This window comes from Loxodonta africana, chromosome 7, assembly GCF_030014295.1.
Source record: "Loxodonta africana isolate mLoxAfr1 chromosome 7, mLoxAfr1.hap2, whole genome shotgun sequence".
NCBI lineage: Eukaryota > Metazoa > Chordata > Mammalia > Proboscidea > Elephantidae > Loxodonta > Loxodonta africana.
The window spans coordinates 2,330,184-2,346,616 of record NC_087348.1 but is presented as its reverse complement, the minus strand read 5'-3'; the positions used below and the strand labels follow the sequence as shown (position 1 = coordinate 2,346,616).

Below are 16,433 nucleotides of genomic sequence, written 5' to 3'. Positions count from 1 at the left end.
CCCAGCCCACCACACAAGGCCCAGGGACAGAAGGGAGGGCCCTTGTGTGGGAAGAGAGGAAACCTTTCCTGGGGGACAGAACCCAGCACACACGCCATCCCATCCCCTTTGTTTGAGGGGCAGGGTGGGGAAGAGAGGAGTGGCCCCGGGGTGGGTGGGCAGAAGAGGGCTCTCCCACCCTATCCGCATCTCACCAGGGTGGGCAGACCCCAGAGTGAGACCACAGCCCTTTCCCTGGCTTCCTGGTCTCCTCTCCCACACTGGAGGGATAGGCCTTCTGGAAAGTTCTGGGCCCCACTGGACATGCCTGGGGGTCTGGGCACTTGGGCCCTGTGTAGGGGATGGGGGCAGGCAGTGACTAACACCCCCGCTGATGGTATCCGTATCTGGTGGGAGCTTGCTGGTGGGATGGACCCTGTGGAGACATTTTGTGAAGTGAAGAACCTTCTGGAAAAGGAAACAAATTGTCTCCTGATTCAGGAGAGGCTCTGATCTGCCCCTCGGGTGCCTTCCTTCCTGGCCATCTGCCCCGACAGTCCAGGGTCTGCTGGAATAGCCCCTGCCTGTCCACTGCAGGTCCCCGTGTCGGGGTCTGGGACCCCTGCTGCCCCCAGTCCCCTGCAGAGTGCAAGAAGCCCCTCGTCCTCGACTCTCGAGTGTGATTCACAGGCTGCCGGGCAGACCCGCCTGGGTGTCTGCGACGCAGATGCAATTAGATTTAATGCGACAGAGCCCTCTCTTCACCGCCTCCCGCTCGCCCACCCTGCCGCCCTCAGGCACAGCAGGCAGGGAGAGGCGGCAGAGGGGGTGATGCAGGAGGAGGGGGGCCCCGCAGGGGCTGTGACGTCAGCCCGGCCTATAAGAGGCTGCCTGGCAGAGGGCTGTGGAGTTGGAGACCGACTTCACCACCATGCCTACCTCCAACACCACCGCACAGCAGACCAAGGGCTTCCGCCGGGCCGTGTCCGAGCTGGACGCCAAGCAGGCCGAGGCCATCATGGTAAGAGGCTGTGCAGGCACCTGCTGCTGGAGCCGACGAGAAGCCCAGGTGGCAGGTGCCTCAGTCCCTCTGCAGACTGGCGGGTCAGTCCAGGCTCAGTGTCCACACCAGCTCCGGACCTAGGGGGTGGCGTACGGGCGTATCAGGGCCCAGCGCCTCTGGCTGCCTGTTTGTGCCTCTGGGAGAGCATTCTGTGTGTGCGCGCTTGTGTGTGTGTGAGATGGCACATGTCCACAGGAGTGTATCTCTCGTGGCAGCCCCTCTCGGGGTCTGTTTGGGCCTCTCTGTGTCTTGGGTTTGCCTCCCGAGAAGTTGGGTTTTCCCTTGAATCTTGGAGGCAGGGGTCAGGAAGATGTATCCTTTGAGAAAGGAGTTCCTGTGAGCAAGACAGCCCGAGGCCATGCCTGCAAGCCCTGGCCTCCCTCCATTTGCCCTTTTCCTGCTTGTCTCCACTGCCCTGGTCAGCAACAGTGCGGGGGTGAGGGGTACTTGCTGTCTGGGGAGGGAGCACCCCAGGCCCTGATGGAGCCGAGGATGGGGTGTGCCGAGGGGCACGAGCCTGAGTCAGAAAGTGATCCAGGCTCCGGGGAGATTTCCTCCACCCACCCACTCACCCTCCTGCCCATCCAACCATGCATCCATCCCCCCGCCCAGTCACTCATCCTTCCATCCATCTACCCGTTTATCCATTCACCCACTCACCCACCCATCCACCCCCCAATCCCCCATCCATCCATCCACACATCCACCCTTCCACCCACCCATCCACCCACCCACCTGTCCATCGTCCATCCATCCATCCACCTGTCTGTCTGTCCACCCATCCATCCATCCATTTGCCGTGTATGCTGTGTTCCCTTGCACTAGAAAGAGAAAGGAGTTTCTCTTGGCTTGAATCCCACCTCTCATGCCCTGCTACCCCCGGGGCCTTGCTGATGCCCCTGGAAAGTGCCCCAGCCCTGAGTATAAGGGGCAGACTGGAGTTGGCCCCCTCGGTGGATTAGATGCAGGAGCCTCTCCTTAGCCAGGAAGAGGGCCCCGGTTCACCTCAGGGACAGAATCATAAGCCCCAGCACATGGGAAATGGACTTTTGTGTGCAGGCCTTTAATGAAAGCATGGTTCAGGTTATAGACATTTAATCTCCTCAGACTTTCTTGGGAACCCCGCTGGGGGTAAAGACCTTCCCCCAGGTTTCCAGTGTGATGCCCTCCCCGTGGGGCCCTCCCAGCGTGGGGCTGTGGTCTTGGCTGTGCCCACCGGCCAGGTGGGGCTTCTCCCACTCCCCATGCTGCTCTAGGACCCCCGAGGCCAAGGGCAGGAATTCATTCTTCCCTTGTGTGGAGGGATCAAACATTTCTTGGGGGTCCAGCCCGGCTGGGTGGGGCTCTAGGCTCAGCAGGAGTCAGGGACAGATAGACAGCCAGCGGTGGCTACACCCCTGCGGGGTGCCCTGTGGCCAGAGCTTTGAGGAGAAGCAGAGGAGTGATGAGCAGTCCCCCCGGGGTGGGGGGAGGAGGGCAGGAGGGTGGCGTAGACGAAGGGCAGTGCCCTGGGTGGTGGGTGAGGCCTGGCCATGCCCCCTTGGCTGCCAGCATAGGAAAGACCACCATGCAGATGGGACAGGAGGGCCACAACTCCCGAGTCCTGGCTGAGGACGGGCCAGGAGGGGACCACGAGAGAGGCCATTCTGTGGGCCTGAAGCAAGGCCTTGGGAAGGACAGAGCTTGCGGTCTGACCCTCCCCCGGTGCTGGCCGCTATCCATCTCTGGGGTGGAGGGAGCTGCTCTCCTGAGTCACTGTCTTCCTGTCACCTAATCCAGTTAGGGCCAGGCCTGGGGACAGAGGTGATACAGCAGCTGTGTATGGGGGACCAGGCGGCCAGCATCCTCCCTGGCCCCCATGTGAACTCAGCTTCCATCTCAGCAGGCCAGATGCCCCAAGGACACAGTAGGCACCCAATAACGAGATCTGGGCTGGGTGTCCCTGCGTGTCTCCTCGGGTGTCCCTTGTGCTTCCTGCGTGCAGACCCCATCATAGCCACCAGGAAGGCCCATGGGGTGCGGCTCTGGCAGATGAGCAGGAGCCGGGCTTCTGTCCCCACAGTCTCCGCGGTTCATCGGGCGGCGGCAGAGCCTCATTGAGGATGCACGCAAGGAGCGGGAGGCGGCAGCGGCGGCAGCTGCAGCATGTTCGGAGCCTGGGGACCCCCTGGAGGCAGTGGCCTTTCAGGAGAAGGATGGCCAGGCCTTGCTGAACCTGCTCTTCTCCCTGCGGGGCGTCAAGCCTGCGCCCCTGTCGCGCATCGTGAAGGTGTTTGAGGTGAGTTCCCAGGCCAGGCTGCTGCCTTGGAGAGCGTGTGCACACACGCACCAACATGCACACAACATATATGCACATGTGTGCACACACATGCATGTGCACGTACACGCTGCACACGTGTCGTGTGTGTGACCATGCAGGCACATGAATGTGCATAGGACCCTGTGTCCACTCCACGGGCAGCGTGGCAGCCAGGGCACAAGAGGAGAGGTCCCAGGGACCCCTGCTCAAGCACGCAGGACCGAGGTCTGCACGCAGGGAGCTCTAGCCTGGGACCCCTCCCCACACCCTTTATGGTCTTAGGAATGCCCTGAGCTCATGTCCTGATGTTGGGCCACCACGTTCCTGCCACCCATTCCTGTGACTCTCCCTCAGGCTCTCTCTCTCTGGCCCTCTGCGCATCACATGGATGAGGGGAGTGAACACGCATGGCCCCGGCAGGGCAGCTGGGAAGTAGGGCACAGAGGGCTGAGTGGCTCCCCCAGTCCCCGATGGAGCCCCCGGCTAACATGGTCTTTGATTTCATCAGCTGCTCTGGCCACATCGGGCCTAGGCGGGCAGTGACCTGGCTCCTGGCAGAAGCTCCTAAATGACATTAGAGCTGGACTCCCTGGCAGCTTCCCATGTGGCTGCATGGCCGGAGGGGCTGTCACCGAGGAGGCACCCTTGTTGCCGGGTGACCGTGCTGTGGGCGGGGGACCCAGTGGCCGTCTGTGCCAGTGCCCCGGGCACACAGTTCTTCGGGCCTGAGCTGTGCCCTCATCACAGAGGGGTCCAGGCCCTCCTGGCTGTTCCTGTGGGGGCAGTGGGCCTGCATGAAGCCATCAGGGATGGAGGGACATGTGCAGATGCCACCTGGGGACACATGGGCAGCAGTGCTCAGGAAGGAGTCAAGGAGGCTGCTGCAGGGATCCCCGATGAGACCAGCCTCATTACAAACCCTGCCCAGGGTGGTGGGGAGCTGGCGGCATGAGGGGCATGAGCCAGCCTGGGAAAGCCTGGCTGCTCTGATCCCCAGCCGAGGCCCTGCTCCACTGACCTCACCTTCCTGGTCTCCTGTCCCCCTCCCTGTTTCTACTCCCTAAGACATTTGAAGCCAAAATCCACCACCTGGAGACACGGCCTGCCGCCAGGCCTCGGAGCGGGGGCCCCCACCTGGAGTACTTCGTCCGCTGCGAGGTGCCCAGCGCCGACGTGGCCGCCCTGCTCAGCTCCATGCGCCGGGTGTCTGAGGACCTGCGAGGTGCCAAGGAGGACAAGGGTGAGGCCGGGCCCTCTGCCCATGGGTGGGACAAATGACCTTGGGACTAAGTACAGAAATTCCTTCAAGGAGAGGGCCCCAAGGGCACCACATGGTGCCTTCCCCCAGCTCCCAGCCCTCCCACAGGCTCTTCCTCCCCGACCAGTCCCCTCCATGGAGCCTGGGGGAGGGTGTGGGGTGCCCCAGGCTCCGTGCTCATTTGTCCCTTTCCTTTTGCCCCACGAAGTCCCCTGGTTCCCGAAGAAAGTCTCTGAACTGGACCAGTGCCACCACCTGGTCACCAAGTTTGACCCGGACCTGGACTTGGACCACCCGGTGAGCCGGCCTGCCCAGGCATCCCACCCCTACTGGGTGCCCCAGGTCCGTAGGTAGTGGGGTGGGTGCAGACCCCAGTTGGCCCTCGTTGGTCCATCCGTCTGCTGCCCGGAACACTGGTGGAATCGATGAGATCACCCGAGGTGTCCCTGCCGGGGGGCTGCAGTCGGGAGGGCAGGACAGCCCCTGACCCTGCCACCCTGTCTGCCCTCAGGGCTTCTCGGACCAGGTATACAGGCAGCGCAGGAAGCTGATTGCGGAGATAGCCTTCCAGTACCGGCAGTAAGAGTGCCCGCCCCTGGGACCTTCACCCCCCCTACCCTCGGGACCCTGACCTGGCCCTGCAGCCTTGCTCCAGGCTGGGTGGGGGGAGGGGGGGAGGAGAGCAAGGGGGTAGGGTCTTCTGCCTCACCTTGCCTGTTGCCGAAGACTTGGGGTCCCTTCAAGAACTTGGCACACGTGGACCCGTCCACCGGATAACAACCCTTCAGGGTGGGTGCTGGCATTCTCCCCAAGTCACAGCTGAGGAAACTGAGGCACAGGGAGGTCAGGCAACTTGCTAAGGCCACACAGCCAGTCCATGGCAAAGCTGGGTCACGGCTGGCCAGCGGCTCTGAGCTCCACCTCCTGCCTCCCTGCCCCAAGGGGCCAAGGCTGACCACTACCCCTCCCGCAGTGGCGAGCCCATTCCCCGTGTGGAGTACACGGCAGAGGAGATTGCCACCTGGTGAGACGCAGTGACATGGCTGGGGGCGGGGCACGGGGAGGGCGCAGCAGGAGAGACTGGGGCCAGGTGAAGGAGGGATTTCCTGAGCCCTGGACTTTGGGCCTGGAGGAAGGGGCTGCCCCCCCGGTGGGTCAACCCCAGGAAGCCAAGGGGTGGCCCCCACAGCACCCCCGTCCCCTCAGATACCCCAAGCTGCCAGCAAAGGCCCTTCCAGTGGCGGGGTCTTCAGGGGTCAGCAAGGAGCCTGCCGTGGGGTCCAGACAGGGTGTGCGGGTGCTCTGGAACAGACGGGACAGGCCTGGCACTGGGTGGGCACGGGCTGGGCTGGGGCTCGGGCAGCCCAAGCCTGAGCCCCTTGCCCACAGGAAGGAGGTCTACACAACCCTGAAGGGTCTCTACGCCACCCATGCCTGCCGTGAGTACCTGGAGGCCTTTGACTTACTAGAACGCTTCAGTGGCTACCGTGAGGACAACATCCCCCAGCTGGAGGACGTGTCCTGCTTCCTGAAGGGTGAGCAGGCTGGGGGCACTCACCACTGCAGCCCCCATCTGCCCACTCCTGGCTCGGGCTCCAGACTGCCTGCACCACTCCACCCTACGGCCCCTCCTCTGTGTGCCACCCCTGCCCTGAAACACCTGTGCTCTGTGCCACCCCTGCCCTGCACCACCTGTGCTCTGTGACACCCCTGCGGAGTGACACCCTAACCCATCACCCCATGGCATTCCTAGCTAATGACACCTCCACCCTGTGATACCCCTGTCCCGTGACACCCCTGCCCTACAACCCCTCCACTGTGTGCCCCATCCTGTACCGCATCTGCCCCATAACACCCCACCATGTGACATACCCACCCCAGGACACTCCCAGCCCCACATCACCCCAGTCCCGTGCCACCCTGTCCTCAACGCACTGACTGCCCTGTGTGGCCCGTTGCAGAGCGGACAGGCTTCCAGCTGCGGCCCGTGGCCGGCCTGCTGTCTGCCCGGGACTTCCTGGCCAGCCTGGCCTTCCGCGTGTTCCAGTGCACCCAGTACATCCGCCACGCGTCCTCGCCCATGCACTCCCCCGAGCCGTGAGTGCCCCCCTCAGCCCGCCCAGCTCCCGGGCCCTAGGATGCCACCTGCAGACAGAACAAGGGGCTGTGAGGCCCAGAATGTCCCCTGAGGCCCTGATGCCCATGTGTCAGGGGGCAGCAGGAGGGCACCCCCTGCGCTCCAGCCCTGCCCTCTCCCCGCCCCTGCAGGGACTGCTGTCACGAGCTGCTGGGTCACGTGCCCATGCTGGCCGACAGGACCTTCGCACAGTTCTCCCAGGTGCGTCCCAGGATCAGCGGGTCATCGGGGAGGTGGGTGGGGAGGGCTGACACTCAGTGAGGTCCCCGCACCACGTCCCCAGGTGACTTTAGGGAGATCCTTTTCCAAGCCCCTGGGTACAGCAACGCGCCCAGGCTGGGTCCCGCGGCCTCTACTGTCACCTGCTGGCCTCTTGTGGAACCGCGGCGTGCAAAGCCAGGCCGCTGGGTGGGGGGATCTTGCACCTTGGACTGCGCCCAGGGAGACCCCTAGAGGGGGCTACTGACAAGCCAGCACCCCACTTTGTCACACTTGCCCCCTGCCACCGCGGTGTCAGCCTCCTCTTCCCTCCGCAGGACATCGGCCTTGCATCCCTGGGAGCCTCGGATGAGGAAATTGAGAAGTTATCCACGGTGGGTCCTGACCCTCGAGTCACCCTGGGAGTGGGGGCTCACAACCCGGGCTTCAGCTGGCTCTGCCGGCCGAGTATCCACACCTGTCTGGCGGAGGGCCCCTGGCACCAGGACCTTTAGCCGGGGCCCTGAGTGGCTGTGTCCAGGCCCTGTAGGTGGCACCTGCAGCTATCACTGACCATGGACTGTCCCCCCAGCTGTACTGGTTCACTGTGGAGTTTGGGCTGTGCAAGCAGAATGGCGAGGTGAAGGCCTACGGCGCTGGGCTGCTTTCCTCCTACGGGGAGCTCCTGGTGAGCCCAGGGGAAGGGGGCAGGGGTCCCAGTGGGGTCCTGGCAGGGAGGGTAACTCAGCCAGGCCCTCCTGGATTGAGACCTCACTGGAGGCGGGAGCCTGGCAGAGGGGCTGGCCACCCCTCAGAAGGACAGAGGATGCTTGTCTCTGGGGTCAACACCCCACTCTGTCTCGGGCTGTGGGGAGGACCCTTCTAGGCAGGGGGACTGGGAAGTGGAGGTCCATACCGGAGTCCACCGTCACCGTGCATCAGGCCAGCGCCCCATTCTCAGCACACCCCTACTCCCTTGGGCCCTGGGTGACTGGCCTCCCCACAGCACTCCCTGTCTGAGGAGCCCGAGGTCCGAGCCTTCGACCCCGATGCTGCGGCTATACAGCCCTACCAGGACCAGACCTACCAGCCTGTCTACTTCGTGTCTGAGAGCTTCAGCGACGCCAAGGACAAGCTGAGGTAGAGGTCCCCACCACGGCCCTAAAATGTGGAGATATTTCTTAGATGAGGAGACTGACCCTCAGTTACAACACCCTTCACAGCAGCCATACCCTCCCTGAGCAGGACTCCTGAGGAGTTTGGGGGCTGGGGGCTGCCAGCGTTGGGGTGGCTGGTCAAGGTCAGGTCGAGGAGATGCCAAGGCTAGGCTTCTAGGAGGAGACAGGGTCAAGGCTCTAAGGACGTGCGGGGTCCCTTCCAGCCGCCTGCTCCCTGGGCAACTGGGGCCTAGGGCCAGCAGTGGTTGGGATAGGGGGCCAGGGGTGGTTGGAAGGGGGGGGTCAAGGGCCTGGTGGGGGGAGCTTGGGGGTGGGTGGGAGAGCCGGAAGGGTGGGGGGTATGGGAGCAGGAATTCTGGGACAGTGGCTGGGGTACAGTGATCAGCAGTGACCACACGGGGAAGCAGAGCCCTACCCAGCCCACCTGTTCATGCTCTGGAAGGGCCTTCTTATTTTCTGGCCAAGCTCCCGTGGTACACAGGGGAACCTGAGGCCCAGGAGCTATGTGCCGGTGCTGAGAGGGCTGGACTCCCACAAGGGCTTAGGGACAGGGATGTACCTGGGGGCTCTTCAGGGGATAGTCAGGAGGGCTTCCAGGAGGAGGAGGGCTGGCTGAGCTGGGCTTTGGGGAGGTGGAGGGAGGGATGGGTAACTGGCCTGCCTCCCCTACTCCCCATTCGGCCCTTGGAGGAGGCCTCAGACCTGGCCTGGGTGGACCTCAGTCTTCCCGTCTGTGCCTGGAATGGTGGGCAGGATGCATCCTCGGACGAGTCCGGGGAGGTCTGAGCCCCATTCTGGCCCCGTGACCGAGGCTGCCCCGGCCCTCTCCTCAGGAGCTACGCTGCGCGCATCCAGCGCCCATTCTCCGTGAGGTTTGACCCGTACACGATGGCCATTGAGGTGCTGGACAGCCCCCGCTCCATCCGGCGCTCCCTGGAGGCTGTCCAGGATGAGCTGCAGGCTCTCAGCCACGCACTGAGCGTCATCGGCTAGGTGCAGGAGTGTAGGGGCCCCACCCCAACCCTGCCGGCCTGCGTGCCCTGCCCTGGTCATGGGCACCACCGCCGGCCCCCACTCGCCCGCTTCTCAGCTTTGTCCAGGTGTGTGTGGTCCTGTCTCTGCCGCTGTCCTTGGGCCCCGGATGCGGGGGCCACCTAGCCTTGTGTGCCCCTGACCCTGGAGCTGCCCCTCGAAATCTCAATAAAAGACAGAAACTGCTCTCTGTGTACCTGCTTGGGGCCGTGCCTCTGACCAGAAGGGGCCCAGGGGTCTGCCCACAGGTTCACAGCCCTCATGGCCCTGGCCAGCCTCCTCAGTGGTCTCCCTCTGCCTCCTCCTTCCTTGGGGGATGGGCCCAGCTCTGACTTGTGTCAGGGAGACCCAGGCCAGATGGGAGCCCTCCACCCCATCAGCCTGGTTCCCTGCTTGGGCCAGAAGACCCGGCCTGCTTGGACCCCAGTGGCTCTACAGGGCCTAGGGGGCGTGAGCTGGGCTGCCCGTCTCTGTGGGGGACAGCAGCCTGAGGCAGGGGTCAGCTGACCAGGAGCCCTGAGTCTGAGGGCAGGGGCAGGCTATGCTGATGGGAGTGGTGGTCTCTGAGGAAGGCTACAGCCATGGCCCTTCTTCATGCATCTGAGGTGCCCCTATAGGAAGAGGCCAGGGTGCCAGCCCTCGCCAGCATCAGAGGAATGGGGGGGGGCCACCTCTGACCTCCTCGTGACCCCACTCAAGGGGCCTGGCCAGGGGCAGGTGCTGAAATGGGCCTTCACATGCTCCCCGAAACGTGTAGAGAAGGATACAAAGATGTCAGCTATGTTGGGCCCTGGGTGACCCGTCGGGCCTCAGTCTCCCTAGCAAGCCAGTGCAGGCTGGATCGTGGGGTCTGCAGGATGCCCCCCAGCACGCTCCAGGGTCCTGGACATCATCCCCAGCCTTGCCAGGCAGCCCCCAGCCTGGGCCCCCACCACCCCCAGCTGCCTTCTCTGGCCCTTGGAGGGAGCAGCTTCTGGACTTTCTGTGAGGTGCCTGCAGGGTGAAGCTGACACCCTTCCTGGGCTTCAAGGCCCTGCATACCCTCTTCAGCCAAGCCCTGCCAGACTCCTAGCTCTAAGCCCTTGGGTTGTCCATCCTGGTAAACTCTTATTCATCCATCAAATCCCTCCTGGCCAGAGCCCCCCTTCCCCAGCCCTCCCTGGCTGGCTGTCCTTCTGTCAAGTACCTTGTCTGTACTCAACCCTTTGTGCCTTCAGCCTGGGAGGTTCTAACAGGGGCCATTTCTGAAGGGCTGCAAGCCCCATTGAGACCCTCGGGGTAGGCTCATCAAGCTGCCTGAGGTTGATGGCCTACACTGTCTCCCTTTCACCCGTGCCCCTTGGCTCCAACCTACCCACCTGGGTGCCCCCCATCCTTTCCTGCACAGCCCACTAAAGGAAGTGCCACGCCTTCCCTGGCTGGAGACCACTGGAGCAACATGGTGGCCCCCAGTGGCCACAGCACCTGGAGGGGCAGCAGGGAGCTGGTGCCCCCTCCACAGAACTCTTTGAGCCTTGGGCAGGGCCACGAAGTCACAACCCCAGGAGGCTGGCCCAGGAGCCCAGCTGGGGGTCCCCACTGATGGCTGGGGAGGAGGAATCGGTGTGAGGCAGAGGTAGCAGGCACAAAAGGACTGGGGCACAGGATGTCCCCCATCTCCCCTCAGGCCACCTGGATGGGAGGGACCAGGACTCTGCCTGCCCTTGGCCAGGACAGGCTGGAATGTCCCGGCTGCTCTTTTGGGCCCTGGCTCTGGGGTCAAGGAAGGGGTTGGAAGTGGAGGAGCCAGGAGCTGGGCTCAGAGTCAGTTGTCACCCACATGGTGGTGTGCCTGTCTGGGAGGGTTCATTCAGGGGACAGAGAAGGGGTCACGTGGCCAGTGTGAGGGGCCCATGGAAGGGGTGGGGGCCAAAAGGCACCTGGTCCACGGAGTCCTTGTGGCCGCCACACAGAGGGGGTCTACCACTCCACTTTAAAGATGATGAACAGGGGCCAAGAGAGGCAGGGCTGGCCTGTGGGAGCCCCACGGCCGGCTTGTCCCCCACCCTGGGGTCACAGCTGGGGCTGCTGTCCTGGGGGAGGGCACTTCACCTCCCTCCCTCATGGCCTGAGAGGGAGTGCTATGGCCAGTCCGTAGGGCCACTGGGGGGCCAGCATCCCAGGGGCAGGGTCTCCGCCTCTCAGCTGCCCCCAGTGCCCTCCCCCACCCCCAGCTCTCCAAACTGACGTGAAAACATGGTGGTGGTCTGTACTGCTGAAGCATTGCCCCCCGCCGGGACAGGGGCGACTACGTCATCAAGCACCTCATTAGGACGTTAATGACCTTACAGCCAGGAGGTGCTGATGACCAGGGACGTGCCGGGAGGTCCAGCTCTGGAGAAATGATCCGGAAAGTGCCATCTCAGCCTCCGACCGGCCATCTGCCACCCCCACACCCGAGGCCCTAATGGACAGAGTGGCAGGCTGGGGGCTGGGGAGGCGGGCTCGGGGGGCTATAAAGCCAGTAGGACTCGCAGCCCCCAGCCGTCCAGACCACTGTACCTGTGGCTACCAGCAAGCAGGTCTGCGTGAGTACTGGACCCCAGGCTAGCCCTTTGCAAGGGGGCATGGGGCTGGGGCTTCTCTCCTGGGGGCTCTGGGGCCAAGTTCTGGGGGCCCTGGTAGGGGTGTGATCTCCTGGCCAGCCTCAACCCTGCCTGTTCCCAGGTCACTGTCCTAGCCATGGCCCTGTGGACGCGCCTCCTGCCACTGCTGGCCCTGTTGGCCGTCGGGGCACCCCCGCCTGCCAGGGCCTTCGTCAACCAGCACCTGTGTGGCTCCCACCTGGTGGAGGCGCTGTACCTGGTGTGTGGGGAGCGAGGCTTCTTCTATACCCCAAAGACCCGCCGGGAGGTGGAGGACACACAAGGTGAGCTCCCTGGGCTTGAACCTTCTCCCTGGCAAGGGCAGAGGTGGTGCACAGGTGACTGGCCCTGGGATGGAGTCAGGTGGGCTTTGCACAAGGAAAACCAGATTCCCTTTTCATACCTACGAAGTGGCTGAGCCGGGTTCCTGGGGGAGGACCACATCAAAGGCTGAAGTGGTACAGCCTGGAGCTGAGGGTACCCGCCCCCCAACCCAGCTGCTCTCCCTGTGGGGAGTGGCTCAAACCAGTGTCCCCCACTCCTCTTCCCTCCTAGGTCAGCGGCAGCTTCAGGGATGGGCGATATCAAGGACCAAGTCCCGGCAGGCTGGGGTCTTTGGGGTCTTAGGCGACGTGGTGGGGGCGACAGGTGTCAGGGGCCTTGAGGGGATGAGGAAACTCAAGGCCTCTGGGCCTTTTAGTTAAGGCTGTTCTGTGTCTCTGTGGAAGGGGCACGTACCAGCGGTGCCTGGCGGGCTGGGAGATCAGGGGCTGAGAGGAGGGCCCTGGTGTTTAGGGTCCCAGCTGTGGCAGTGTCCTGGGGCCTGGGGGCAGGGATAGCAGCAAGTTTGGACTTTGGGTCCACGGGCCTCTGTGCCCACACTTGGGGCAAGCCCCCAGCTCCCTACAAGCTGAGCAGGAGAGCAGGGTGGGGGGACGAAGGGGACAGCTAGCCCACTCTCCCGGGGTGCCGCCCCCTGACTGTCCTGTGTCTCCCTGTCTGCCCGCAGTGGGGGAGGTGGAGCTGGGCACGGGCCTGCAGCCCTTTCCGGCGGAGGCGCCCAAGCAGAAACGTGGCATCGTGGAGCAGTGCTGTACGGGCGTCTGCTCCCTGTACCAGCTGGAGAACTACTGCAACTAGGCGGCACCTGCACCCCGGTATCTGAATAAACCCCCAAAGGAGCCCCAGCCTCCTGCACCCCAATGGCTAAATAAATCCCCAAATGAGCTCTGCGGTGTCTGTCGTCTGTGTGGCTTCGGCGTGGGATGGCCAGGAGCGGGCTAGGTGGGGCAGGGTGCACAGGGACCCCCAGCCAGGCCCCCTCCTGGCCTCTCTGCTCAGGCCCCTCCACACTGTCACTCCACAATCACAGAGTTCTGGACCCCCGGCGGTGGGCTCTGCTCAGCTGCCTCAGGCTGCACAGAGAAGAGCTGTGGGAGTCTCTGGGAGGCTGGGGGTGTGAGCTGAGCATGCTGGGAGCTATGCACCCTTGCTCCACAGCCCCCAGCCCAGACCTGGCCAGAGGCCTTGAGGGTCCAATTAGTGCCCTGGAGGAAAGGCGAGAGGCCAGGCGGTCCCCACAAGCCAAAGGGGCAGATAGTGGACCACCGTTGGCACTGAGCAGAGGCTTCAGAATTAGTGCAGCTGCAGGGCTGGGGCGGGTGTTGCAGGGTCCCAGAACCAGGGACGGGACCAGGGGCTCCCTGCCTCCCAGTGGACCTGGAAGCCAGGCCCACCTGACCAGACTCCCTTAGCCACAAACGGGATGGCTGTCCCAACTGTGCCCAAGTGCCCCGACCGAAGACAAGGTCACACTGGGTTCAGATCTTTGGGGGTTCCTGATGGAGCCTGGGTACCCTGGACCTCTGGTCTACTTCTAGCACCCACTGCAGCCAAGCGAAGCTCCATTGGGCACCCAGCCCAGGCCAAAGCTAGGTGGCAGAGGCAAGACCGGGGGCTGGCTGGGCTGGCTGGGCTTGGAGGTCAGTGGGTGACCCTGGCTGCCCCAAGGCCTGGCCACCCTGCTAGCTGCCCAGGCCAAACCAATCTGTACCTCTCCTGAAAGCTCCACCTGGCTGCGCTAGGTGGGAGGCCGGAGCTGGGCACCTGGGCCCTGGTGGCCACAGGCACACGGAGAACAACTCAGAGCGGGAGCAGACCCTCCACCCAGCCAGGCTGTCCAGGCATCCCACCTGCAGTCCAGGGGCTCTCTTCCAGTCCCCCGCTTCGGCCGCCCTGGCCCCCCATCCCAGCAGGAGGGGTCACAGGCCCCCAGTAAGCTCCGCCCCTGGAGTGGGTCAGGGCTTTGCAGGCAGAGGGCGAGAGAAAGCGGACACTGGACCCGGAAGAGGAGGGGAGAGGTGGCGGGACCTGAAGCAGACCGCCCAGGGGAGCCCAGACCGCCTGTCCACTTGGTGGAGGCACCGGTGTTCCGCAGGCACTGAGGTACGTGCACGTGGCTGAGCCAGGCACAGGGAGCAGGCCAGGCGTCTGTGCTGCCCTCAGGGGCAGTTGGCCAAGCAGGTCCTGCCTGGCTGGAAGACCCTGGGGGAGGGCAGGGGGGCGGCTCCTCCTCTTCAGGTTCCAAACAAACTCAGGAGGCTGCGGGGATGGTGGCCAGGAGGGCTTTGGGGTCCATCCCAGGGCTGGTTCTGAGTGGGGCTGGGGCATGCGAGCGTCCCCAGAAGGGCCCAACTTTCTAGGTTGAGGTGCCAGGGGGGTCTACGCCTACCTGAAAAAGACTCGGCCAGGCTGTGCCCTGCTGTGGCACACTGCTCCCTTCTGCCCCCATTGCTGCAATGAGACCTGCCCCAGCCCTGTCACTGGGGACCTCATCCAGAGTCTCCTCCTTGAAAAGGTGTTGCAAAGAGACTCCCAGGGATGGTATCAGGGACTCGGGGGGAAGGGGTGATCTTTCCACCCCTGTCACACAGATGAGGTCATGGGGGCAGGGGCAAGGGGCAATCCGAGGCACTAGGCATAGGAATACGTAGAGGAGACAGGTCAGATTGAGGTTCCTGACCAGACTGCCTGGGGCACTGACCTCAGATGCCCAGGGGGTGCCATCCAGGGCCTGAGGGGGCAGGGCCCAGCAGCTGGCATCTCTCATGGGCAATGCAGGGCTGCAGGGGGTGAGGGCAGCTCCCAGGGCCCCCAGAGCCACCCTGCCCACTGTGCCGGCCCCGCCCCACCCCACCCACCCCTTCTGGGAATCGGGAGGACAGGCTCATGCCCTCAGACCCTGCCTCCCCTGCAATCTGGCTGCCCTGACCTGTAGCCACACCAGGCATGTGTCTGAGCCTGGTGCTGAGGAAGGTCCAAGCCCCCCTCCAGCAAGGGCCCCAACCCTGCCAGCCCCTCAGAGATATGGATGACTACCAGTGGGGTCTGGGGGGCCAAGTTCTGGGGGATGCTGCCCCAGTGCCGCCAGCTGGTCCTGCACACGTACTGGCACTCATGTCCTTGCATCTGTCTCCTCATCCCACATGTGTGTGGAGTGGGGCCTGGCACCCCTGCTTCTGTTGGGGAGACTGAGGCCAGAACAAGGCTCTGCCCCTGGTGCTGACTCGCCTGGCACAGGGTGCCTGCCCCTGCCCCTGCCCCAGCCTTAGATGGTTCTGCCAGTGGGCACAGCTGCCTCCAGGCAGGCCTCCTGGGTTGCGTCAGTGCCTGGAGCTGGCATTATGGGCTGGCACTTCCTCCTGGCCCTTGGCACTATTTATTTGCCTTCTCAGTGACGGTATCAGCAGTAAATATTGACCTTCCTCACTGGCCTCCAGGCCTGAACAGACCCGGGGAGGCACGGGGGTGAAGGCAGGGGCACCAAGGGCGGCCCTGCCTGAGGGTGAGGTGCTCGACCGGGCCCCCGGAGAGACGGCCGGCAGTGCGCGAGGCCTGTCTGTCTCCAGCCAAGCTGAGGGCGGAGGCAGAGCTGTGGACACCGGGAGCAGCCCTCAGGGCCCACACAGGGCCGCCGGCTCCCCAGCAGCAGCGTTGCTTGGGTGGTCGTCGGCAGGGGGCCAGGCTGCAGGCAGGGAGCGGTCATTCGCAGACACGCCGGCAGAGGGCGCCAAAGCCTCACTTTTGAGGCTCCTTCCCCGCTCGCTGAACCGCGTTTGTGTCCAAGCAGGGTCCTCCCTGTGGGGAGTCTGCTGTCCAGGAGGATCAAGGCACTGTCCCAGGCCTGGTCATATGCCCCAAAGGCAGGCACTCCAGGGCTGTGGCGGTGCCCGGCTGAGGGCCAGCCCTGGACCCCCGAGGGTGTCAGGTTTGGGAGGAAGAGAAGGGTCCGTGATACAGGGTGTCCCAGGCCACCTCCCCACCCCAGGCTTCTAGAGATGAGGCCCAGAGGGGCAGCTGGACAATCCCAGGCGCCCTAGTTTTCTGTGAAAGTCTCCAGTGAGTCTGGCCCCCAGCTCCTAAAACCACAGAGACCTGGAGCTGGAGATGCTTAGGGGAGACGTCACCCCAACTGCCCATGCCCCTGTTACCAACAAGCAGGACAAGGTCTGATCACCCAAGGCCCTTCCCTAGCCCTTGCCCAGCTGAGCCTTTGCATGGGGTCTCCAGGGCCTGAGGGACACTGAGGCTTGGGGCTGCTGGAGCGCCGGGCCCTGTCCCTCTTTTCTCCTCCTTGGCCACTGCGGCAGGAAGGTCAAGGCCTTG

At 64.0% G+C, this 16,433-nt stretch overlaps 2 protein-coding genes across 2 annotated transcripts; both read left to right on the top strand.

The window, feature by feature from the left end:
- The first annotated feature begins 825 nt into the window (after window positions 1-825).
- On the top strand, window positions 826-9,105 carry TH (tyrosine hydroxylase). Its single transcript, XM_064288954.1, has 13 exons — window positions 826-1,000; window positions 3,105-3,320; window positions 4,407-4,581; window positions 4,808-4,896; window positions 5,111-5,178; window positions 5,573-5,623; window positions 5,989-6,134; window positions 6,561-6,696; window positions 6,868-6,937; window positions 7,273-7,329; window positions 7,527-7,622; window positions 7,941-8,074; window positions 8,946-9,105. Exons 1-13 carry the CDS (start codon window positions 911-913, stop codon window positions 9,103-9,105), a joined length of 1,488 nt encoding a protein of 495 aa, XP_064145024.1. The 5' UTR covers window positions 826-910.
- A 2,760-nt stretch (window positions 9,106-11,865) lies between these two features.
- Window positions 11,866-12,908, top strand: INS (insulin). The gene is made up of 2 exons (XM_003422372.2): window positions 11,866-12,052; window positions 12,778-12,908. The coding sequence occupies exons 1-2, from the start codon at window positions 11,866-11,868 to the stop codon at window positions 12,906-12,908; spliced, it is 318 nt and encodes a 105-aa protein (XP_003422420.1).
- Window positions 12,909-16,433: the final 3,525 nt, after the last annotated feature.

What these genes read in the sequence shown, in the direction of transcription:
- TH (XM_064288954.1), top strand. Translation starts at nt 911, where the DNA reads ATGCCTACCTCCAACACCACCGCACAGCAGACCAAGGGCTTCCGCCGG. An exon ending in ACCTGGACTTGGACCACCCG is followed by an intron (nt 4,897 to 5,110) that starts GTGAGCCGGCCT and finishes GTCTGCCCTCAG; the next exon opens with GGCTTCTCGGACCAGGTATA. An exon ending in AAATTGAGAAGTTATCCACG is followed by an intron (nt 7,330 to 7,526) that starts GTGGGTCCTGAC and finishes CTGTCCCCCCAG; the next exon opens with CTGTACTGGTTCACTGTGGA.
- INS (XM_003422372.2), top strand. Translation starts at nt 11,866, where the DNA reads ATGGCCCTGTGGACGCGCCTCCTGCCACTGCTGGCCCTGTTGGCCGTC. An exon ending in GGAGGTGGAGGACACACAAG is followed by an intron (nt 12,053 to 12,777) that starts GTGAGCTCCCTG and finishes GTCTGCCCGCAG; the next exon opens with TGGGGGAGGTGGAGCTGGGC.